The sequence below is a fragment of the Dermacentor albipictus genome, chromosome 4, assembly GCF_038994185.2.
Source record: "Dermacentor albipictus isolate Rhodes 1998 colony chromosome 4, USDA_Dalb.pri_finalv2, whole genome shotgun sequence".
NCBI classification, from domain to species: domain Eukaryota; kingdom Metazoa; phylum Arthropoda; class Arachnida; order Ixodida; family Ixodidae; genus Dermacentor; species Dermacentor albipictus.
This window is the reverse complement of record NC_091824.1, coordinates 160093144-160118650: the sequence shown is the minus strand read 5'-3', so window position 1 is coordinate 160118650 and position 25507 is coordinate 160093144. Positions and strand designations below refer to the sequence as shown.

General features: G+C 46.0%; 1 protein-coding gene across 4 annotated transcripts in view; it reads left to right on the top strand.

Moving 5' to 3' along the window:
• The window catches only part of Lac (septate junction protein lachesin), a 78722-nt gene that overhangs the window by 40616 nt on the left and 12599 nt on the right, over positions 1 to 25507 (top strand). For all 4 annotated transcript variants that reach the window (XM_065429431.2, XM_065429434.2, XM_070537752.1 and 1 more), the window contains 2 exons: positions 19255 to 19364; positions 21418 to 21649. In XM_065429431.2, coding sequence (XP_065285503.2) covers positions 19255 to 19364; positions 21418 to 21649 — 342 coding nt within the window. The remainder of the gene's footprint in view (positions 1 to 19254; positions 19365 to 21417; positions 21650 to 25507) is intronic.

The following is a 25507-nucleotide window of genomic DNA, read 5'->3' as shown; positions in this document are numbered from 1 at the left end:
AGAACGCTGGAGCGCGAAAGCGCGGCGGCAGCAGCGAGCGAATTGATCTTCGTGCTTCATCTCTCTTCAGCGCGAACAAGCGGCGTGAACACAACGCACACGAAGCTATCCGCACTCGGCGCTCTCTTTCCCTATCGCAGATTGCTTTGAAGATAGGGCCGCTCGCGGCGGCACCATACGCAACTGCTGCCGGAGTAGGACTACCGCCCCCCCCCCCCCCTTGTCTTGCGTGCGACGGAAGACGGCGCGCTTCTTCCCCGCTTCCCCACGCACGATTGAACTACCATCGTCGGCTCACCCTGGCAAGCTTCACTGGCGCATGTAGCGCACGGCGATGATGTTATCGCCCTTGAACTTTTTACGGCAGAAATGCGCCTGGTGTGTCATAATTGCTATTGCAGTGATAAAAGGGGCAATTAAAACAAAGAGGAGCGACTATTACAGCGCACCCATAGTGTTTTGGCTACCGTCAAATGACGGACGCGCTGCCGGACACGCGTGGTCCAAGCGCATCTGGATGCGCTTCTCTTCTCCCGCAACCTGCCTCCACAGCACGCGCATCAAGGTTGTCCCGTTCCGCTTGCCTGAGAGGACGTTTCCGCTCGCCACTCGTCGTCGAACAACCTGTTGCCGTGTGTGCCGCGAACATTTGCTGTTTTTCTTTTTCCTCGACGGCCGCTGCCTCCGGACGTGCCACTGGTGCATGCGCGCTGTCTCGAGCAGTGCGCATTTTATGTAGATAACTCGTCGGGCGCGAATTTCGTAAACAAGAAACAATAATACTCCTACAAGAGGCGCTTCTTCACCGGTTCGTCGCAGAACTAGCGCGCTCTCGGCGGCAACGCCCCGAAATTCCGGAGGCATGATGAGCGGCGTCTCGAAGCGCGCCCGGAAGGAAAGAAGCAAGCCAGTGTGGTGGCGGTGCTGGCGTTTGTGAAGAAAGAAAGGTCGACCTTCGGTTTCTCCCGCTCAAAGCACCACTGTGAAGAACCGACCGATCTCCCTGTCTACCCGCCTTCAGCCACACACTCTCTCTGCCGGTTAGGGTCTCCTCCCACCGTCCACTCACCTTTTCCTCATGGATGCGAACTTTTCTTCGCTTTAGGCACCGGTTCCAACTCCGCGCCCTCCGTTGGAGCTTCCTTTCGCCGTGCTCGTCAGCGCTACGTGAGCTTCACCGGCGGGGAATGCACGCTTCACACGAAGCATGGGAGAGAGAAGGAGTACGAGGAAAGTGGGGGAAGAACAGTTTGGTCGTCCGGATTGTGATGCCTGCCGTTGCAGCCAGTGAACAGCATGGCATGGGGACGTTTCCTTTGACGCTCGGAGCGAAGAGAAGGGGGTCGCCGAGGGGGTGGGGGGTCGAGTCGTGTGAGAGGGAGAGGGAATAAGGGGGGCTCATAATGGTGATCGCCATAATCCACGCGGGCACAATAGCGAGAGCTCCCGCTTTTCCCCTGCTTGTGTGTGACGGCGTGATATCAATGCCTGTTTTCGCCGGCAGCGTGTGGGCACCGGGAACAGAGGACGGATGGACGGGGTTCTTCGTATTCTTCGTTTTCACTCTTTTTTCTAGTCTTTCCAACCGGCGCAGCGAAGCCGAGCAAGTTTTAAAGCTCCGTTGCCGAGGCTCTTGCGCGCTCCTCTAATGGCGTGCCATTGTTGCTAGAACGCGCTCAAATATGGCATCGAGTCGTGACCTTATAAACTGCGTTTTCGGACGACAGTAACGTCCGAACGCTGCGTTCATCCCATCGTGTGCAACCCTCTTGCGGCACCCTTTCTTCGTCGAAGGCACAAGTTCAAGTCGTGCGTCTAAAGACCAGTACGGGAAGGAAGAGCCCCGTAATTATGGACAATGATCCGAGTCATTAGTGGCTTTGTCACGCACCTAATTCCATCGCCATCAGCCGAGTATTCGTGAGTTCGTAACGTGTGTAAGTTAGTAAGTGAAGCGGGCTAGTTGATAGAAGTGCATAGTTGGTGCACAGATTGTTTGCCCCCTTAATTACTTACTACCTTTACACTAAACATAGAAATGTTTCGTTGCGCAGGGCTCAAGAAAATACGAGGTTATTCACACGGACGCGATCTACCATGTGAAGTCCACTGTGCTTTCACCGGGAATTTCAAACTTCCTCATTGCTAAGCTGTGTTTCACGCATACACAGGGTAAATGCTTAACCATCGGGAATAAATGATAACGCAAAACGGTAGGAAAAGCAGTACACTGGTTGATCACCCCCCCCAATTCACGAATACTCAGATACTGCAAATGTTTTCAGAGACATTATAATGAGCTTCGCTGTGGTTCCGCGCTGGAACCGAGGCACTGTAGGTCATCTCTCCGCAGTTTCTTTTTTTTTTCAATGAATAATTATGACACACGAAGCGCACTTACAAATAATACGCGTGTTCCTCCTGCTGGCTAAGCTTAAGCTTGGACGTGTCGCACCAACTGGCTCAACTTAGATGTCCCGGTCCATTTTTCTGTCCATATGCCCCGTGCCCCTTTTTTTTTATTTTTGTCACTACTTCACGAGTTGGCCTGTTCATAAGTTCACAGCTTCAGCGCTATAAGTATATGAGTGGTGATCAGAGATTCGCTTATACCCCTGTCACACTGGGAGTTTTAATGTCATTCGAATCGAATGGCATTCGATGCAACGAATGTCATTCGCCCCCCGGAGCTGCTACACTCGAAAAATTAATGTCATTCGGTGGCGATATCAATGGCGATGATTACGAAAAAAACGTTCCAACTAAAATAGAACAAGGTAGGTATAAATTGCTTGCATAAGCATTCCATAACTTTAAATATATTTTTGGAACGTCACTTCACTGAAAAAAAATATTTTAGTAATGCGTATAAAAAAAGTTGTTCTATTTCAGACTATGTGGCCACTATAAGCCAAAACAAGGCTTAGCCACCTGAGTAGCCGATAAATTGAAAACAAACAAAATGGCTGACATGTCGACGCTGGACGACGGCGCTAAGTTGCAGGAGGTGAAGCGATAAGTTGCGGCGTACTTTGCATTACGAGCAAGGCGTAATAATCAGAGGAAGCGATTAGACGTTCTATGACCGACGAGCAGAGTGGCGGCGGCATGGACGGCGGCATGGACGGCGGCCAGACGCTACTGAGCAGGAGAGTAACAACATTTTGCGACAGCCTGTCGCACAGATTTTGTCTCTTTAGAGTAACAAGTCCATTAAAACACGCAAACGTTATTGTTTCTATACAAGTACGGTTTTCAATTTGCAAATACTGTGTCCTGTTTTGCTTTGTTTCTGGGGTTGAGAGTACACATTCGCTCCGAGTGTGAAGCCGAATGAGTTTCTCGAACTCATTCGATTGCCGAAGTCATTCGGTGCTAATGACATTAAATATCGCTGTGTAGCAACCGAATAATGTCATTCGATGCTAATGCCATTCGGTTCGAATGACATTAAAACTCCCAGTGTGACAGGGGTATTAGTCACTTACCATATAAGCGGGTTTGACTGGAAAGCGGATTGTCGCGAATATCTCTGGAGCAATTAAAGAAACAAAGGCCTGAGAAACAAGCGCTGATGGATAGACATAGAGCTCTGCACATGTGTTGGGCGTCCCGTTTCCATCATATAGATGTGCGATCGCACCTGCGAGCCTGCGGAGAAAAGCAATATATGTATATACTGACAAAAGAAGCCGACATCAACTACAAAACAACGTAGAGCATGACGTTTTTATCGCTGTAACATTTTCATTTCCCATTTTTCTACGCTTCACTATTGCCCCTACGGATCTTAAACTGCGTCCGCCATGTTTTATAGATTGCAATAGCCACCTCTCACCCATTTCTGCCGCTTTGTTCGTTTCCTTCTTTTTTGCTTTAGCAAAACATCAGAGGACTCTTAGTTCGTGCCCCATGATTCAGATCCGGTTGGCGCGGGGTCACGGGACACCGAGTCCTGGTTTTCGTCGCGCCCCATTCCGAAGGAACCGCATATGAAAGCCGTGCCGCGTCATGACACGTCATCAGAGGAGCCGTGTCCTTATAAGTATATATACGCGGCGCATATTGCGATGTAATCGAGTATCCGTGATGTTATGTGTTGCACGAATAGACGGTTCCTTCAGCGCTGAGAGAACGTATAGAACGTTGCGAGGGTACACAAAAGAATTGAAACATGTCGTTTGTTAGCTATTAGTGAACAAATATAAGAAGCAGGAAAGTTGGTGTCCAGCTTGCAATTTTAACCATGTGCTTTTACAGCACTACATCGCATCGAAACCACACATATACATTCCTGCACACACAACGCTGCGCTCCACGTCCATTTCGAGCGACGTTTTTCGGCTCCGACAGCGTCGACAATCTTAAATAGCTGGTTATTTAAATTAGTGTCAACATCACCATTACTACATATTTCTATTTTGTGTCGCTGCACTACTGCTTAAGGTTGAGTTAGGTGTGGTACAGGTATCATTTGAACAGTACCCGACAGTAGTTGCACTGTACAAATGGAAGGATCATGTCAGACTCTTTTCAATTGCTTCTTCCTTAATTCAAAGAACCGCCGTGCCTCGTCAATTCCGAAACACCTTCTGCCGTCTTAGTTTACGGTTTATAGGGTACATGTAATACCAATTTGATCGGAGCAGTGTGCAGCAAGTAAAAAAAAAAAGAAAAAAAAAACTCGCCATCCCAGTCCCGCGAAAGTGTCCAGCGAAGCTGTTGAAAACCACCACTACAACTGCTGATGGGATGTATGCAATGCTTTATAGCTTCAGGCTAATGGGAGTAATGGCCATTTTGGCAGCACGCGGCCGCCCATAGCGGTGCTGCAACAGCATTAAAATCAGTTGCTAGGCTGGTTCTTTTACTTGCTTCGCATTGTTATCTAGAGCGCCTTATCATCAATGATGTGGTTTTGATGCTCGTTTTGTGCTTGTTCTTTATTGAAACGAATGCTGTGCCGTACGTTATACGCGTAGTACCAAATAATGTACTAATTTCTCGCTTCACTATGCTGACTACTTAGAGATTCTTCCTTACGGGGGTACGAACCACTGCTTCTGGCCCTGCAATGCCGCCAGGATCGGCCCACGTTTTCGCTGAAAGACGCGGATACGCAAAATTCCGACCATATAGAGGATGACAGCTTCGCTGTAGAATGAAACGCGTTTAAAAGTGAGAGCGGCCGCTTCTTGCTTGCAGCCCTCTGTACCGATAGTATGTGTCGGTATAGGGGGCTGGCGCCGTTCAATTTGCGTTTTAAACTGCCATATGGCCATTCACAAACCAACTGTTTACTGTACGGTAACTATGCCTCATCGCAGAAGCCACGTGACAGCCCATGTTGTGCGCGCTGCAACGATCGCGTTCCATTTTTTTGCCGACCTTCTGTGCTCGATTCGCGGGAAACTGCGTGCTGCTGCTGCATGTATACGGCTATGCTGTTTCTCCCATAATTTCTGACTTACTCCCTGGGCGAGGAGATTAACGCGCTCGCCCTTCGGCGCGCAGTGCAGCTGTTTTCAGTACGAACAGTGCCCGGTGGCTCCAGATGGCGGCCGAACCTGTGGGATAAGGTCGCTGCTCATCTCGCCACCTGCCGGCGAGAGTGTCGAGCCTTACTCGTTGCCTCGTTCGAGTAAGGGCGGGCTGGCTCGCGTACGCCTGCGTTAGACGAAAGGAGGCGTAGCTTCAGCAATCAACCAGTGACAGAAAGAGAGCGAGCCCTTAGCGGTGTTCGTGGCAGAGATAACAGGTTTCACATAGGCGCGCTTGCGGCACCTGCGTGCCGGAGACTCGGTGGGGGTGGATCGGGCCTCAATTTGCAGACATTAGTCTATTCATTGCTTTCATTAACGCCCTCAGAGGGCTGCTACCAACGGGGAGTGGCGGAATAACCATACAATTACACCGTGTTACGATCGTCTTCTTGATCGCACCTTTAAATGTGGAAGTGCCGGTGATGTTGACGGTGGAGATACCCGGGTGGTTCCGTTCATTCCATTTATTCGGAATAAATAACATAAATGAATACCTCGTGCCGCTGGAGAAAAAACATCGTCTACTTTATGGTGAAGTGTCCAGTGTTTGGTTATGAATTTAAATTACGGGTGCATTTTCCTACGTAAAGAAATACTAGGAAGATTTAAAGACAGCTTCACAGAAGACATGCCACAGAAACGCGATGACGACGTAAAATAAACAATGAACTCCACAGAGCTTAATCGTTGTGCAGTAGGAGCTCTAAATCATAGTGTTCTGATCTGGCTCAAATACTGAAGCATATGCTGGTTCCCAGTAAGATTTGTCCTCAATTTTCAAGTGGCGCCACATCACTGAGTTCATTTTCGGTATTACGCCAGACCTGCATAAATAAACGCGGAACTTCTTGTAGGGCACACCCAAGGCTGTAGTTACGTGGAGGAAAAAAAGAAATAAAGTCCTGTAACTGAAGGAAATCGCCATTGAATGAAGGCAAATGTTAACTTTAGGTTTTCTCGAGTTCAAACCGCAGCAGAAATGACGTGTTGCGTTTGTTCTTTCACATGTTGGAGCTCTTCATCTGCGGATGCAAAGAAACCGCGAAACCTGCTGGGTTGCGTCATGGTATTGCATTCTACGTAATCGCTCTCTCTGATAATTGCGTTTATCGGCCAGACGTTACCACTGTCTGTGACGTCACAGGGAGTTCGTTGCTTCGAGAAATCAAAGCTGGCGCCGGCAACATTTTGCACTTCAACTCGTTCTCTGTCACTGCGAAGCAAAGTTTTCTGTAAGAATATTCTAGTAACTGTTACAGGATCACAGTGAAGTGAGTCAGGTCACCTAAAGGGACACTAAAGACGAACATCTAGATTAGTTTGGAAATTAGCCTTCCGGAAACATCAGAGTAGCCTCTCTTACCGTGAAAATAGGCTTGATAATCCAGACGACATGCAAAACGAAGACAAGTAGAAACCCCACCCTGACTTCCCTGCTCGCCGTGACGTCACATGTTTTGACAGCGTCTATTCGGGTCTAGTTAATTGTTTATCGTTAAAGGACTAAATTGCACTCCAAAGGAACCCAAAAGGGAACCTAAGAAGTTTCGAGGATTTTTCATAGTCAGAACTGGCCCAAACGTGTGAGAATTATTTGAAAGTTATGACGTCACACTGATGTACGCCGCCGACTTTTCGGTGCGGAATTAGAAGGCCGTTTATGCGACTTAATTTTCTCATGCAGTAGTCAACCCTTTCTTTAATCGAATTGATGCACATGGATTTTTGAAATAGTGCTTTACTAATGTTATCTGATTTTGTATTGCTCTTGAGTGTCACTTTAGTGCCTCTCTAAGCGTTGTCAACGCTTCGTCCATGTCTTCTTTGTTGTCCACTTTTAGCGATTTTTTCTTCATGATGACCGCTTGCCTGCTATAGCGCTCTGTGAGCTACGATGGTACATTCCTTCATGGGCTGCAGGAGGGTTGAAGGCGTCACAGCCGTCGCAGTGCGTCATCGCCCAACGCTGATGGGAACAACGAGGTAATATACTCTGCTGCGGGGATCCCGCACCTCGCGCCCTCGTGGGGCATCGTCTATGCCGTTCTTTTCCCCAGCTTCTCGCAATGAAGCTTTTTGGTGAATCCCGGTCCATTGTTACCTCGCGATCGCCCATTGACGTCGTTCCACGGCCGTTCCCCCTCGCGGTAGCCCGCTTGCCGTGGCGAATTACAACGAGGGGTCTTTGACTCCATCCCGACCGCATGGTCCCGCAGAGAGACACAAGCCACCTTCTAGATAAGTTTCGAGGTCTTCGCGGCGTTATTGTCCTATGACGCTCCTTTGAATTCTTTCAATTTTCATTGCGGTCTGGCTATTCTATTTATACACATGCACAACATTTGTATCTTTCTCTTTTCGTTTACAAGCCATGGAGAAAATTTTTCCCCCCTTTGATCTCTCTCGCGTATTTCAGAGGCGTTCTGAATTGCGCATTGTGGGTCATGGCATATTATTTTAACTAGGCTGTAGTAAAAGAACAACGAAAGACATATTTGTAGACTTATTGTGGCGTTTGCGAAGCGTTCTTGAGGGCGATGGCCCTTTCATTGCAATACGCCATATAGTGCCTACGCTGACTGTGTGTGTTTTCATGGCATTCTCTATAGTGCTCGTTTCAGGACACACGCGCGCCCATACAAACGCACAGCAGCTATAGCTCATGCACTGTAGCGTGACGTGACGGTGACCGGCACGGTATGGCGTCGTCCCTCTACATTTATTCGGGAATGTGCGTCAGAAGGCTAACGGAACGGCTGGCTTGTTACAGGTGTTCTCTGCACTAGCAGAGCGCTGATGCAGGCGTTATCTCAGTTTGTTTATTGCACTTTCCACTCGTGCGACCACTCCTAATCATTGGCGGTGCCGGCGCCGTGGTTGAACGTACTGCCTGTATATACTTAAATAGCACAGCGTAGTTGACTTTCTTAGTGTAATTTCGCTGTAGTTTCGGCGTAGTTGACTACTAACAGAAAAAGAAAAGAGCTACTTGCGCAAAGACGATATTTCAACCCAAGGAGTCGGATAACTGGCACGACAGAAAAAAAAAAAGAAAGAAAGAAAGAAAGGAAGAAAGAAAGAAAGAAAGAAAGAAAGAAAGAAAGAAAGAAAGAAAGAAAGAAAGAAAGAAAGAAAGAAAAGAGGCATTGGTTTTCTTGTGTTATAAAAAGTGTAGGATATCAATAATAAACATTCAGTTGCGAGGCCAGCTTGTGTCGTCGTCTCTTCCTGCCCGTGTCAGAACGGTCTGCTGGAAACCAATTGTGCTATGTGCAACCAGCGAGCTCAGGCAAACACTATTCGAACTTTCTTTATTTTGTCATCGTGGAGTGAGGAGGATACGGCGTCAGTGCTGACGCCATTGCATGCCGCTGATACTCTGGTATCGTCTCTTCAAATGCTGGTTCTGTTGATTCGTAGGCGTCGTGTCCCCACGCGCTCCTTCCTTGATGGCGCTGCTGCCGTTGCGCATGTTGCGGTTGTACAGGCACTGCAACTGGGCCATCATCATCGATCTATTTTGACTTCCATTGCATGACGAAACTCCACGCGACTACTCATGTGTTGAGTTGACTGGCGGGCTAGTTTTACCATGATCACAGAAACGCATATCTAAAAGACAAGATGAGGAGCACACAGTGATCTTTTCTATTTTGTTATTGTTTATGGTCTTGTATATCGTTGTTGTCGTCCTTCGTTTTATTACTGCCTGTGTGGTCGTCACTATTTTGTCCTGTCCTTTAGCGCTGCATTTCTGCGATCCTGTCTTGAATCGGCTGACTCTTTTGTACGCCTGCAACTCGTCTACGCCTCATCATCGTTGTACGTCTAATCTCATCACACAGCCTAATCCCCCAGAACTTATTTTATATAAAAATAACGGGCGTGCGAATATACAAAATCTCGAATACGAATCGAATAGTATTTTCTACTCAATTCGTATTCTTTTCGAGAATTGATTCTTTCTTCTCGAATATTAGTTTCTGTTCCAATATTTTGAGGGATAACAACAGTTGTAGTCTACGCGGATAAAGACAGATTTCCCAATGATGCTTCGCTGCACGAGATTCGCAATCGTTCCGGAGACGTGCCAGTTACTGATAGCGCATGGACTTCTGCGCAAGAGTTTCCAGTTATTAAATAAGTATGTTTCACCTTGGGCAGCCTGCGAATTTGTTGTCGTCATTCAGGCAAAACAATTTTCAATTTTCGCAATCTCACCATGCTTAATGAGCAAATAGCGACACTGCGTTCCGCCAATATTTCAGCGCTGTGACTAGCTGTTACGCTAAAAATGAACTTCTCTAAAGTGATTGCCGACCACTTACTCTCTTCGAGGGCGAGCGAAACACATATATAGTGCTTGCGTTCGTCGCATATGTTTGGTTGCAGGGCTCAGGTTCATGCGAGGTGTGGATTTCTTCTTTCTTTTTTTCATGTCGTGATGGCTGGACTGTACACCTTACGACGCCTCGCGCTTTTTGTTCTTTTTTCTTTTGCACATGGGGCAAAACAAGCGTGTCGATAACCTACCCGCATCCGCATTATGTAGCACAACGGCGGTACCACAGCGACGACAGCGGCTGTTTGCAAGCAAGGCCATAATAATTAGCCGCGAATACAGCACGCTTGAACGTTCCGCCGCCTATGCGAGTATGCATGAACTCTCCCACAGCCTCTGCGCGCATACCACACTGTGCACATTGAAGCGCAGGTGCTGCAAGCCAGCGCCACGCAGACGTAAACCCACAGGGGTAAAAAATAATAAAGAAGCTACAGGACACGCTTGCGCCTCGCAGGCGAAAGACATGCCAGGCACACGTGCGTCACCATGAATCGCACATCCGCCTCGGTGTCCCGACCTGGGCCGCTTCCTGCTGTGGTGGATACGCAAACGCGTCACACCAGGCTGGCACTTGGGTTTCCACTCGACTGTTTAACGGCTGTTTCACTTGTAAGGCATTTCACTACAACATGAACGCACATTCTTCATTGTGGAGCACAAACTCACATTTTGCTCATTTCACATATCAATGCACACAGTATTTAATGCACGTAGCCAATACGTTGTCAGTTTCGCCCGAAAACCATCGTAGACCTCGAAGCCTCGGTGGTCGCACTGTTGAGCAGTTGGCAAGCGGCCGCCCGCGCAGTGCGCACAATTTCTTCGTTGATCGAGTTCTGTGGCATGTTCTCCTGGAATGATAGTATACCGACGTCAGCGAGCCGGATTCGCGCCGCGCATTAGAAACACTGGCAACTAGGCCCCAACGTTACCTTTCTCGGTGAACTGCTCACGAGGCCGCGCCCGACTGTTGGGAATTTGTTTTATGCTGGAATTTGCAAACCGCCATTCGCGAAACATTTTACCGGAATATTTTACATGAATGTTTTTCTGATACTAGAGATAGAAGCATATATAATATTGCATGACGATTAAGGGAAGAAGGCTACCCACTCAAGAGATCTGCCATTACTTCAACCAGTGTCAGTAGGCGGTGTTCGTCCCCCGCTTTTTGTCAATCGAAGTGAACTACTAGGTGCCATTGATCGGAGCCGAGATACCACGTGGCGTCTGCGTCATGAGCCCCGCCTCCTTTTCTTTCACTTTTCCTTTTTTTTTTCTGTGTGGTGTATTTTCGGTGGGGGTCTTCCGCACTCAGCGTCTAACGGTGCGATCCTCATGTCGCTGCTGGATGTGCAGGGGAGACTTGTGACTTAAGATAACACAGGCTCGGCCGTCTTCGCGGTGTACAAAAATGTAATATTTTGCAAACAACGTCGTCACCACGCATACGTTATGCACTTGACGTTATATAGTTTGCGATGCCCGAGAGAGAGAGAGAAAGTAAGGAGAGGAAAGGCAGGGAGGTCAACCAGACGAGCGTCCGGTATGCTACCCTACACTGGGGGTAAGGGAAAGGGGAATAGAAAGAAGGAAAGAAATGGAGAAAGCACTGAGTGAACGCAGGTTGATGCACATGGGACACTATAAGCGGTCTCTTAAACCGGTGCACTTCAAGCAGTGTACTAGTGCACGAATCGCTTTTTGTGCCAGTGATGGGTGTTGCTATGGCCCGCGTATCCTTGACTCCGAGAATGGTGTCGAGTCTAGTCGGTTTAAAGTTGTTCTGAAAGAGAGGCGTTGTAAGTCGTAGCAATGCCCGAACTTGGTGAGGAGCCCTTGAACTGACTTCTGTTGATACAGGAATCAAACAACGACAGTATTGATAATTGTGCGTGCGTACCTTTTGATGATATCAGAAGGTACCTCACAGATGGTTGGTGGCTTATATGCTTCAATGTCCGTGGCGGCAGTTGGGAGACTAACCCCCAGTTTATCGAATATTGCGTCTGGGGCTTGATGTGCGTGAGATGGAGCAACTCATTGCGCATGGGTGGCCGAAGAAGAGCATAATAGTTCGAAGAGTGAAGGTGGGTCAGACAATCGTGCATGGTGATAGGAGGTAATGCCACTATTGTTAAATGTAAATACGCCACTAGAAAAACAAACAAAAGAGAACTAAATACGCTGCTAATTGTGTCGTGGAATTGTGAAGAGTCTCTGATTCACCGTTAAAATGATAGAAACAAGCATCATAGCATATATTGCATAAAGAAAGTGTGTTTGTATATTAAAAGTGTGCTCGCTCAGTGGCGTTCGGCTGCTAGCAGTAGGTCGGAAAAAAACCACAACCGCTGAATCCAATAGAGATCGAATGCCGCTGATCAGTTCACCACATACGCTGAGCGATCGTGGTACACTGCATATTTCGTCAAAAGTTCCCATCCCGCTCAGTGCTACAGTTAGGTTCCCAGGGGTGGGGGGGAGGGGGGGGGGGCGGGCCCGGCCCCCCCTCCATTCTTTAAGGAGAGGCACGCTCCCCCCCGGCAGGGCAACTGTAGCACTACGGGACCCATTCCACAAGCCGTGACGGTGATTTTATTACCAGTAGGGCCTTGTGCGAACCAATTCTAGCTCTCAAAATTTTCTATTAATAATTTCACCGCAGTTAATCAGTTGCTTCGGCATGAACAAAAACAGGAAAGCAGGTATTGTCGTACTGCTGCATGCATTTCCCCGAGGCACTGCACATGATGGTCACTACCCTTTTTCGACTGAGATCAATTCTTGGCACAGCTAGTACACTGTTTCATTGGCCACCTGAACATGAAGCTACCTGCTCACTACACGTTGGTTTCTTTAGCTTACCAGTTAATTGTCATTCTTATGGTTATGCATTGTGAGTGCTGTGTTATACTGGGACGCTTGTATATTGTCCACCTTTGTAGCTAAGTGGGTGTGAAACAATAAGATATATTTTTGTAGTGTCCTGAGGTTGTTCTAGATCCTTTCTAGATTGCAATTTCAACCACAGCAGCTGATTCCATCTATGCTTTCCTTGGCTCCATTGTCTGTTAACTTTTTATGGTGGTGATTAACAAGATTCGAGCCCCTCAGTTCCCCTTCTCGTGCACATATATATATATATTGCAGTGCTGTATATACTGTAATATTGTAATTATGCTGTGTGCCCGTGCACCCAGCATAGAGGAGGCACCGGCGAAGCTTAAGCGTCCTCCATTTTTTTTTAATGCTTTAAACGTGTAACCCAAACGTAAACATTATTCTTATTACATTTATTGAAATCTTTTCACCTGCTTTTTTTTGCCGTACTCTTCCGGATCTATCGACACCTTGGCTTTGATTATGTATATCAAACTTATAGTTTGCGTTGAAGGGACGGACAACCACTTTTCACGGTACCTGTTTTTAAAATGCAATGGAGAGCTTACCGGTCAGAGTGTCTAATCATGAAGTGGTAACGCGGAAAACGCCGTGGAACATTTTTTATCACATATTTTTTTTTTGTCTGCAGTGAGGATGTAGTCGTTCACTGGAAGCATGCTGAAAACAGTGATATGTGAGTGCGATAGCAATTATAGGCCGGCATTAGTGAGAGGCAGACGAGAAGTGCGGCCGTAACTGTGAGAAAGTATTGTTTTGTTTATCAAGTCGATGTTCCTGCAATTCATGTTTACCGAAATGTTGAAGTATTTCTGCGATAACAGCTACGCGTTTTTCTGGTTTCCTGTTCAACTGCTTTGGTAGTTAACCAGTCAAAATAAATCTAATCCAATCGAAAACGAAACGACGCTTTTACACGTGACACATAGTTCAGCATGTTGCCGTAGCCATACGTCCGCTTTTGATTTCCGAAACATTGAATGAAGCGCAAGTGTCTAATTATGTAGAAACTGCAATTTTAAGCAATAATTATGTTGTACTTAATAACGGCCGACTTACGTACAGTAATCTCAGACTACATCCGAAGCGCCAAGGTTTCACCTCCAACCAATTTAAAATTATAATCCCTACTTAAACTGCGAACAGCGTGCTGGATTCTATCACTATAAATCCTCGTCATTTCATCTTCATGAAGGTCTCGCAACACATTCTGGGCAGTTGTCGGTCCCTTTAACCAGTATTTAAATTTCGGGCACCCAACAAAGTTATTTTTTTTTTGTCGAAGTAAAACTATACCTTTCGGATTATTGTATCTTGGTGACGTGCTTGATTCACACGCGAACATTAATCGGCATAAACCATTCAAAATGGCCTCAATTCCCCCTTTCCTAAAAAGGATCCGGGAGTATGGCCCTGATCTGGTTTAACACTCGCTAACCACAAGTGCAGCAATACTTGACTACACGCGAATACGTAGAACGCATATCGCTGATAGTATGCACTCACGTCCGTGCCTGAAACTTGGTCTGCCAGCTGACGCACCTCGACCTCGTTTTCCTTAATGATTTCTTTTTTTTTTATACGTACGTTTGCATACGTGTGGCGCGCAGTTTCTTTGTTCGCCGCAGCGACCGCACAACAAACAACCGAAGCGGGAGCTCGCAGCGGCGGGAGACGCGATGGCACGATCTTCGGCCGACGGCCCTCCGCCGCCGACGGCGGCGAGGGGCAGCGTCCCTTGCTCGTCCGGCGTGTTTCGACGTTCCGTCGCGCATCCAAATCACCGTGCGCGTCGCGGGCGCGCGTCGGCGAGGTGGGACGCCAATTTTACACCTATTCCAAAGCGAAGGCGGTGTGCGGCCCCGTCGATGGCGCCTCGCTTGGTGGTCTCGACTGAGTCATGCTCCCACCGTGGTACACCGCGGTTTGCTGTTGTATTACTTTGGTCGTTTTCCTTATTTTTCTTATTCGCACAGCGCGTAGGGCCATCGATTGGTCCGCGTGTTATGGTGTGCTGGCATAGTTGAACCGGCGAGCTGTGTGGAGCCCGCTGGCCGTGGAGGTGGTCTTGCGCGCGTCGTGACGGTGGGGTCGATCACATTCGCTTCGTTCTCTGTGCGAACAAAAGAAACCAGGCTCGCGCAGCTCTCGCGTGCTTTGTTCGAAGTACATCACCGCAAGGCAGTATATATATAATGCACATTCGGTCATTTGCTTTGCTTCTTGTTTATTTGAATGGCGCTTATAGTATGCGTATGCGCGTTCAATAAACGTATACCGATATCGCTAGTGCTTCGTTTTTGTGTACTATGACACACACAGACACACACACACACACGCACGCGCGCGCGCACGCACACACACGCACACACAAATAAATAAAAAAAAGAAACAGAACTGACGGAGACTTGTCTGTTATATTCTTGGTCATGCTTCGCAATGACTGAGACCTGCAGTAAGAGCCGTGTTAACTTCGCAGCTGATCGCTGCTGCTTTGTCTTTGAATACTTCTGCGAGATTTACGTGCGCGCTAGGTCGCTATTAGACAACTATTTCTTTGTCTTCCTTTCTATTCAACCTACGTTGACATTACCCATCTACCCTCTATGTTTCACGCTGCACCTTCATTCTACATCATCTGCTGCATCACACACCTGCAAAACAAACTTATGCAGTTTTAAACAGCGCGGATTCTGCTGCATGAGAGCATTGCCCGCTGTTGTCTGAGTTGTCTCCAAAATGCATAGGTACAGACTCCACATACACCATAATTCGTATCGGTGCGCACGCTACAAACCTCGCTCAAACTACAAAGCCACAAGACAGAGTAAGAGTGCAGACTGCATGATAAAGGACACTGGCTCCCAGCTTCATATCGCTGCATCGGAAGTGGCATGAGTTAGATCCGTGCTGGCAGCGGTGACAAAGTTTTGTTTATTACCATCATCATCGCCGTGACTATTACACTGACGTGAGACGCGCGGTATCGCTATTCCTGAGCTAATATTTGGTAACCGTGCTTTCTTAGCATGTACTCTAATGGACTTGGGCGAGGGCACATTTCTCAAACTACTTTTCATCACAGGAATTGTCAGCGAGCTTTATTCAAAAGCAGTGTTTCAGTCGATGGGCAGAATTGCACTCAGTGGGACAGAAGAGTGAGGAATGAATACACCAGCAATAAAAAAAGAAAGAAAGAAAAAAAGCCGTCCAAGTTTGGGTACTACATTACTGGGATGGTTGTGTAGATAGTTGGTTTTTGAGCTAAGAAAGTGAAGTTCTGCATAGCTCAAACAACGTGTGAGACCGAGATATTGACATATAAACATTGGAAATTGTGCATTTGAGTTTGTGCCCGCAACTTTGTTTCTCTGCTACGTTGCACGTTTTAGTTTGAAGGGGATGAGGCAGGTCAATAGTTGTATTGTCTTTACTTAAATGCCTCGCCACGTGCATATCATGGTACACACGCAGCAGCAGTTCCAACCTTTACCATAAATTTGAAAACACTGCACGTCACTAGACTTTGCTCCAAAGCTTCTAATATTAGAGTGACAGTGCTTAGTCCCCTGAACCAAACATCTTGCAGTAATTCAAAGAATGGTGGCAAATGTCATTACTTACGAAGTGGCTTCAAAATTTTCAACAGAGGCTGTGTATGTGCAGCTGGAACATACTACAGTCGAACCTCGTTTTAACCAAGCTGCATCGGCCATGAAAATACCCTCAGCACATCTGATATTCGTTATAAGCATGCATACACGCAGGTTTCGGCGTAAAAAAATGCGCGATAATTTCTGTGGAGAACGCTGGCGGGATGCCTGCGAGAGGTGCAGTAAAGGGTCTCTTCTCGATTTTGATGACATAGCGCCGGCCTTGCGGTGCCTATACGAGGCACGGGAACGAAGTACACACACTCCGCACCGCCGCGAAGACGCAACTGCGCGATCAGCACAACCACGTGAGCCGTCGCGAGGTGCTCGCCGTCAATATATGTTCGTACTCGTAGACGTTTCAGCGATCGAGCGTGAGACCAGACGTACGGGCAAGCCTGGCGGCGTATAGCGGAGTTCGGATCCACGTACGGTTCCATCGCTGTCGGAAAAAGTCTGTTGGCGGTGGCGGTTTGGCTTGGTCGCACACGGAGGGAGCCGCACAAGGATCCATACTCCGCTGATACGACCGTCACTCTTTCCCACGCGTCTGATGTCACGCTCGATCACTGATAAGATCTACGAGTGCGAACATATTGACGGCGAGCATCTCTCTATGGCTTGTCACCAACCACTCCACCGGCCGCACTTCCTAGGCCACTAAGCCTAACCGGTGCCGCTTCGTAATCCCAATTGACCACTTGCAGAAGTACGACTGCGCATGCGCAAACACCGGCCGCGGGGCGGCGCTTCGTGAGCGCCGTCTCCGTGGTTGGAAAGCAAACCATATATGAGCAAACTGCGCTGCTCGGGCGTGACATGCCGGCCAACTGAGTCGCTTTCGGCTGCACGAGCTATTATTATAAAAATGGAAATAGTAACTTCTTCAGATTTCCGCCCGCGAAGGTTAATGTGGAGAAGTTTGCGGACGGCAGCGGTGAAGCGGTCGAACCCGGACGGCACGCCGTGGCAGCTAACAGTGCATTCTAGGATCTGTGGCTTATGCAGGCAACTTCTATTCCCTTGTCATCTCCTGCCAGTTCTGCAACGCTGAACAGAAGGCCAGCGACGTGCTGGCAGGGCCCGTTGAGGCTTTTAAGTATAAAGAATGCAGTTTTCTTTCGCGCTCGTCACTGAGTGACCCTGAGTAGATGCGAGTACGATTAAGCGATTTGTGAAGAACGGCGCAAACAGATGCGGCCAGTCTATGTACGTCATGTCACTTGTGAGTCTGCGCTCGTCTTCTTTTTTTTCCGTACATGTCAGTTGTGTTGCGCTCTCTTCCAACATGACTTCGAACCAATTCGTCAAACTATCTGCCTTGATGAGTATTCGCGAGTGAGCGGGAGCGTACAGGCCTGCGGAAGCACGCGCTGCCCATATTTAAGCTAATATAACATATAATAAAATAGGTTGGCGTAAGCTTTGAGGCCTTAGCGCTCGCAAAAACAAACTGAATAACCTACCGCGTGCGAAATTTGGGATACGGCTTCGTAAACCACAAGCATGCAACACAGCAGTTTGGCAAAACAGCACGAGATGAATATCAAATTTGCAAGCTAGAACGTGTACATCTGTTGTTCCATGCAACAACTAAGAGTTCGGGGAATGCGACAGGCATAAAGCACTCATCCGGCCACACATTCACAGTGCTCTCCGGCAATGTCGACAATGGCTTTTGTGAACCATGCTGTAACCACGTAGATGCCCGACTTCATGGATGGTGTGTACGTAGCTCCTATGAGGCCAAGTGGAAGGTCCACGCTGTTTACGTTAAGTTTTATGTGCTTAACTTAACCCTCTTTTTTTAAAGCCCATCGGCGGTGTGCTTGACAAACGGACGAAGTGTTGGCATGAAGATAACCCCACGCATTGTCGCTCATTATCCAGCGCTGTGAGAAGTCAGCTGTCCGTCCCATTTGCAAAAACGGCAAGAGAATGAAGTCCTCTTCAATCATATTTAAGGCAGGTCATATATGGCAACTGCCAAAGAACGTCGACGCTTTCACAAAACGTGAAAGAAGCTCTGCAAACAACGTCGCCACTCGATGCCGCCGTACCAAAGCAAGGCTGGAGCCGGGATGTTTTCCAACCAAGCGGCGAGGCGCAAGCTTCCCGTTTTTCATGCTAGGTGGCGCTCCGACTTCTGCAAGTGGTCAATTTGCGGTATCGTGGTCGACATGGCTACAACTTAGTTCATAACTGCCAAGCTGCTACATCGCGCGTGCGGTTCATGCCCGAAACGAATTGCAGTGTCCGTAATTACAGCATTTGCCAGTGTAAATTGGTGCTAGGGGTAGGTGGATGTCACAGGGAAGTCCGAATAATCGCGCCAGTCCGAATAGTCAAACGTCTGAAAAATGGTATTTGACACTTTTGGTGATGATTAGTGCAGGTTATCGGCGCAAGTGAATTTGTCATTTCTGATATCAGAATATATATTTTGAGGCAAGTGCAAACAAGTTTTTGCTTTGCTATAAACAAGTGTTGGATTTAACATTTTCGATTTTGTTATATCAGTAGAATACTCAATTGAATTAAAACATGATCAACAAAATTTAGAGTTTACTGCTTTATATCCGATAATTCCTTACATCCCTGTTGATTACATCGAAGTTCGGCTTTACTTGGTGGTTGTAATGACAGTCATAGCGAGGTGACACCAAAATATGTAAAAGCAGTGTGTGGTTTAAGCTGTTGCCTTGAGAATTCCTTCGCACAAAACACATGCATTATATCATGTACATATATTATTGTGGAAAGCACTGAAGTGTGTGTTTCAAGGCAGATCTTTTTTTTCTTTATGCAGGTTCCTGTCAGCAGAGCCCTGTGATATCATACATCAGCAAAGAAATGGTGGTTGGCATAGGGGACACAGTGGACTTGCAGTGTTCTGTGCAGTATGCTGAGGCATACCCGGTAAGCTTTATCCACTGTTCTGTGTCCTTGCAATATCTAATAAAATTATTGAAACTTTAAACATCAAGATAATGTGTTTACATATATTTGTGTACTCATTTAAGAGCTGTAGTAAGGGGTAAATATTTCCGGAGCCGCATCAGCTATGACATTTTTATAGTAGAACTGTGAAAACTGTAAACCATCATCATAATCTTGTGCAAGATGCTATATGGGGACTGTAGAGTGGACTTCAGTTCATTAGACTTTGGGTCATTCAGTTGTCAGTTAGAATAAAATTCAAACAGCGCTAGACGACAGGACCAAAAAGAGAAGGTGACAAACACGGCGCTCATCAGTGCCGTGTTTGTCACCTCCTCTTTCTTGTCCTGTCGTCTAGTGCTGTTTGAATTTTATTGCTACCATGGAACACCAACTCGCCCAATCCGCTGCCCTTCTGTCAGTTAGACTCTGGCTGAAGGCCCCAACTGACGGCCATATGACCTACTGCATTCGTTATTTCAGTTCTGAAATTGGCCCTTGCCGGATAATGATGATGCTGATGAGAACGTTTATTGAGGGAGTAAGATGGTGTTGGACCTGGCCTTGGTTGCCCACTGGACTTGTTTCATAAGCAACATTTGGACCTGTGGGCAATTTGAATGTGACCGGTCTGCACACACATGCCTGACCCCAGTTCTGACTCTAGTCTTTGTCCCCATGGCTGTAGTGCTGCTGTCTGCCTTGGCGGTGCTAAGGCACAACGTGAAATCCGAAAACGACGTCATTTTCAACCTGTCCACCATGGAGTTTCAAGCAGGAACAGCAGCTCACAATGAACGATTACCATCTCAATTCTAATGGCCACCTTTCTTTCCAAGAAAATGGTTCCAAACATTGACTGCACGTTACTATCAAATACAAAGCCAAAACTGAGTCTCAGCATTGGCAGCAGCCTAGTCAGAGATGGTGGCATAACCGTTGTTATCACAACATGGTGACCGAACAAATTTTTCTGTAGTTTGACAATGGCAAAACGCTACTTTCATTACAAATTCACATAAAAAGAGAAGTTATTTTATGTTCTAAGCTTGCAAGAACAGAGCCATGTCACATGTTTTTACTGTGTTGTAGTCTTGTGTGCATCGCAGGACAAACTGGCACTTTGGTTATTATAGACGTGCGCTACCATCCCATTCATGAGTGTTGCAAAGTCGTTCAAGAAATGCGGAATGTAAAATGCAATGGGCTGCACAGAGAAATACATGTTGTCACTCGTAGCTATAAAGATCTGTCTCAGAGGGGCGACGATGGACAGGCATACTTATATTTCTATTCTGTGCCAGCACACTCTGCAGGTTTAATATTTTTTATTTATAGAATTAGAGACATGCTCTATTTTTCGTTTTGTAAGATTGAGTGCATGTTAGAATTAGGTAAAAATTGTTTCCTTCTTTGAACCATATAAAACTGCGTGCGTTAGAATCGGGTAAATACTGTCAAATAAGCAGCAGTGTTTTTGGATGATTTTCATGTGTCTTCTTTTAATTCGATCTACCAGGTAATTTGACCTATTCCTACAGTTTTGTCAATGTCTAAATAATTTGACTGTATTCCTCCATGTGACCTCGTTGAGCTCAAATATATGCAGCAGCGAAAGGCAGATGTCTTTTATTGTCTTGGTTTTCACACTTTTATATGTTAATCTCTTGCATTATTTATTGTATAACAGGTTACCTTTATGCTTAAATACTCTAGAGTACAATTAAGGAACTAAAAATATAGCCCACAAAAGATTGCTAATACCACCTTTTCATGATGCTGGTGGCATGAACTCCTTAGCTACTGGCTGTCACATGGCATCAAATATTCCTGGTAGTGGTGCTTCACTGGCTATATGCTTTGGCTTCTTTTTTTCTTTTAATGACAAGAAGGAGAATTGTCTGCAATAGACAATATGAGCCTATTGAGGATGATTTGTGCATCAGTGTTTCCTTGTGAACAAGGCTTCATGTTTGTTCCCTTAGTGCATGAATGAGACATGAAACGAGACAACTTGCTTTTGTTCTTTCAGATAATCTGGATAAAAATTAATGAACGTGATCCCAGCAACAACCTCTTCATCTCATCTGGCAGCAAGGCCATCGTGCCGGACCAGAGGTTCTCCATTCGGCACGACGAAGGCAGCAACACATACACATTGCAGATCACTAAGCTGCAGGAAACAGACTCTGGCCTCTACCAGTGCCAAATTATCCTGGGACCCACCAGCAAACTCAGCTCAAATGTCTACGTTCACGTCAGAGGTAACACTTTGTATAATCTTTGTAGAATCATTTTAAAAATCTGTGTCACATTTTGAAGCATTGTAGATACTGGAAAGAAGTATCAGGTGAAATCGTAGATCGCAGTATTAGGATAACAAAAGATTGGTTTATCTATGAGCAAAGGCATGGTAAGCAGAAAAGGATTTGGAAATGACAGACAATTGCTGATGATGCCTTGACATTGGTGTACAAGTTCAGAATCAGAATTACCAGACGTTACACTAGAAGGTGTGCTGTGCTAGTAGCTGTGAAAGTGGCTTGACAGGGCCCAAGTTGAAGTCACAGATTTTTACAGCTTATGCCTGGAGCTAAATTTATTTATTAATGCAGAGCACTTCTTGGGTTCATTCCAGACACCTTGTGTAAGGTAGGCTCCTGTTTTGCGTTGATTCGGGCCTCTTGAATACAAAAAATCAAATATCTGATCGTAGAACCGACCCTTCGTCCTCCAACACAACAGCCCGATATTCTAACCATTAGGCCACAATCACATGCATGCTTCTCTTGAGCGAGTTCCAGATGCCCACAGCATGTAGTTTCATGTGCCAGTTTCCGTTCAGCCACGGGCTTACTACTATCTTTTGCACGTGTCACATTGAATATCAAGTTACTTGTAAAAGAAAGAGTGTGGTAGTTTCTTCTATTCTTTCCTTGTCATAGCTAGCACTTTGAGACACTGCATTAGACTGTACCACTTTTGGGATCTGACCACATCCCATAGTCCTTTCCTCAATCATAGTTGATAATGCTACAGAAAGGACCAGGCCATAAAAGAACATGTAATGCATTAGCACGAGGCAGTGCATGGGTTTTCATGCGCCGATTTCCATTCAGTCACAGACTTACCATTATCTTTCACGTGCATCACATTGCATGTCAATTTGTTTACAAGAGCAAGGACGTGGCAGCTTCTCCCATTCTTTTCTCGTCACAGCTAGTGCTTTGAGATGCTGCATTAGAGTGCACCGCCTTCGGCATCTGCCCACATTCTCCACTCCTTTCCTCAATCGTAGTAGCTAATGCTACAAAGAAGCTCTGCAACGTTGCACCGCCTTCTGGTTAGGGCCAGGTCATAAAGGAACATGTAATGTGTTAGTACGAGCCAGAGCACGGGTTTTCGTGAGCCTGTTTTCCTTTGGTCACAGACTTATCACTATCTTTTGCATGCATCACATTGCATGTAAATGTTTCTAAAAGCAAGAGTGGGGCAGTCTCACCCATTCTTTCCTTGTTGCCGTTAATGCTTTGAGACACTGCGTTAGGCTGCACTGATCTGCCCACATCCTGTAGTCTTTTCCCCGTAGCAGCTAATGCTACATTGGTGCTGTGCGAAATTGTACCACATTTGGATGTGACCAGGATGTAAAGAAACGTGTAATGATTCTTCACCGGAGTACAAAAAATATTAATCATCATACTGCCGTCTTCTTCTTGCTGCTGTCATCACACACACACACGCTCGCATCACATGCACAGCTTGGTCCTTTCAGATTGCTTTGCAGAAGCCCAAACAGTCCAGCTACTTGGAAAATGTCTTCATACATTGGCTCACTCTGTTCTTGCAATCGCTGCAGCTGTCACTCATAAGCGCAGCCAGAAAAAAAATCTGCCTCCATTTTAACCACACCACTTTGCTGGTGCGGACATTAGACGACATTACATAAGCACCACCACCACAAACAATGTACGCCGCATGCACACACACATACACGCATGTGTGCAGAAGTGCAGCATACATCTTTAATCTTCTAGGCCGTCCACCAAGCACAAGCGCCTTATTGAACTAAATTACTGTTTAAAAGTAAATTGCGTCAGAAAATTCATAAAGTACGACTTACAACCTGTAGACATGATAGCATGGTATTGTAATTTGAGTATACAAGAAAACATAATTCTGCTAAGCGAAAACTCAAACATAAAGCCTTCCAGCTGCCGTTTGTTTTTGGACCCTCCGTCTGGTGCAAATGCATTATTCAGCTATTTGAATTTCTCAAGGTAAGATGTGTCAGAAAATTTGTGAAGTATGACTTACGCACAACTATAGACATGATAGCATCGGATTGTAATTTGTATATACAAGAAAACTTAATTCTGTTATGCGGAAACTCAAGCCCAAGCCCCTTTTCCAGCTGCCATTTTGTTTGGGTGAGCATGCCACGAAAAATCCCGACCAACTAGAGGCTAACAGCTTCACTGTAAAGCATGCACAGCACTTTTATTTGCTTTCTTATGAGCAATGCTGTCACACCTAGCCTTACTACTACACATCAGTAAATTTTTCTCAGTATTGTGACATCACAGAAATTTTAATGGTGCCAGTTACAGCATTTGGTGAGCAAATTTACTATCAAATTAATATATCTCGTGTCTCCCAACCTTCATACTAAGTGTCACTTTATGCGTGAGAAACATGTTGTAGAGTTTCTATAACTTAGGAAATATGTGTCAGTATTCCTTTAATGCTTCCCTTTTGTATTCAGTTAAAGAATGTCAGCATTTATTCTAGCCCTGGTAATTGTTAAATCTCGAGATGCTCAGTGCTGAAGGAAAGCAAGCCATACAGTTGTTATTTTTTATAGACTTGTTAGTTTGTTTAGTTAGAATGTGTTAGTGTGTGTTTGTTAGAATGTGAAGGCATTGTCAATAAAAGCAATGAAATCAGGACGCACTATTTGCACAACGCTCCTTGGTAGCGAATACCATCTGAGCTGCGTATCAACAATAGTAGATATGCAGAACTAAGGACTTCAAATAAAACAAAAATATTCTCAGTTTTTCTGCTTGGTGATCACGGTGCTTGTGCGAATAAAATGACAAGTCATTTTGCTCAATGACATTTTGACATGATCGACATGACATGACAATTGACATTTGGCAATGACATTTTGATAATGACAAGTGATAAGAGGAGTTTGTTTCATGACTGCGTTCAGGCAAACCTCATTCTTAGCTTTTCGTGGAAGCTGCATGAGAGCATCGAAAACACACCCTGTTGCCATAGAAGGAATAAACCTCACATTTGTTTGGGTGCCTTTTTCTTCAACTCTGAGGATTTTCTTTCGAGGAACCGGTATGCGTTTCCTTTGTAGCAATTGCTATGAATGGGTGGATGTCTGATTTTTCCCTTTATCATTGTTCGAGGCTTGTATTCCTTTAGCTCTGCCTGTCGCTCCACAGCATATGAGCCTTGTTTGCGATATAATAATTAAATATCTCTAATTTTGTAAAAACGTTTACGCACCCATGTGACTGCAATGACAGCCTTTGGATATCCTGTGAACATCCAAAGCTAGGACATGGATACTCCAGGGATGTGCTGAATACGTTCAGCGAACATCTCTCACATGATTGTTTGAGCATACTTTCATGTCCAGACATACCTTGCAAGTCTGCAAGGGACAACATTTGCACATGCTGCATACCTTTGCACCGTGTTTGTTTTAATGAATATTACGTTCACAGCATATGCTGTGGTATATGCAACGGGCGGAGCACTCGCACAGCAAGTAATAGCAAGAACACATATGCGTGCACACATTATGATTGGTACATGTATGGAAGTGCAGCGTACTCCTAATTTCTTTGAGACCTTCTGCCAGGCACATGTGGCATATTGATAAAAATGGTGACTTCCAAGAAAACTATGCCAGAAAGTAAGCGAAGTATGTTGTACACATGAGCTGCGCATACGATATAGCTTTGGATTATATGTAGTTTCAACATATCAGAAAGTCTGAGTGTTACGAGGAAAGTGAAATACAAATAAAGCCTCTGGGAGGACAATTACTTTTGTGGGGACTGAAAAAGGTCTTGATGCGATATCCATGAGACACACTT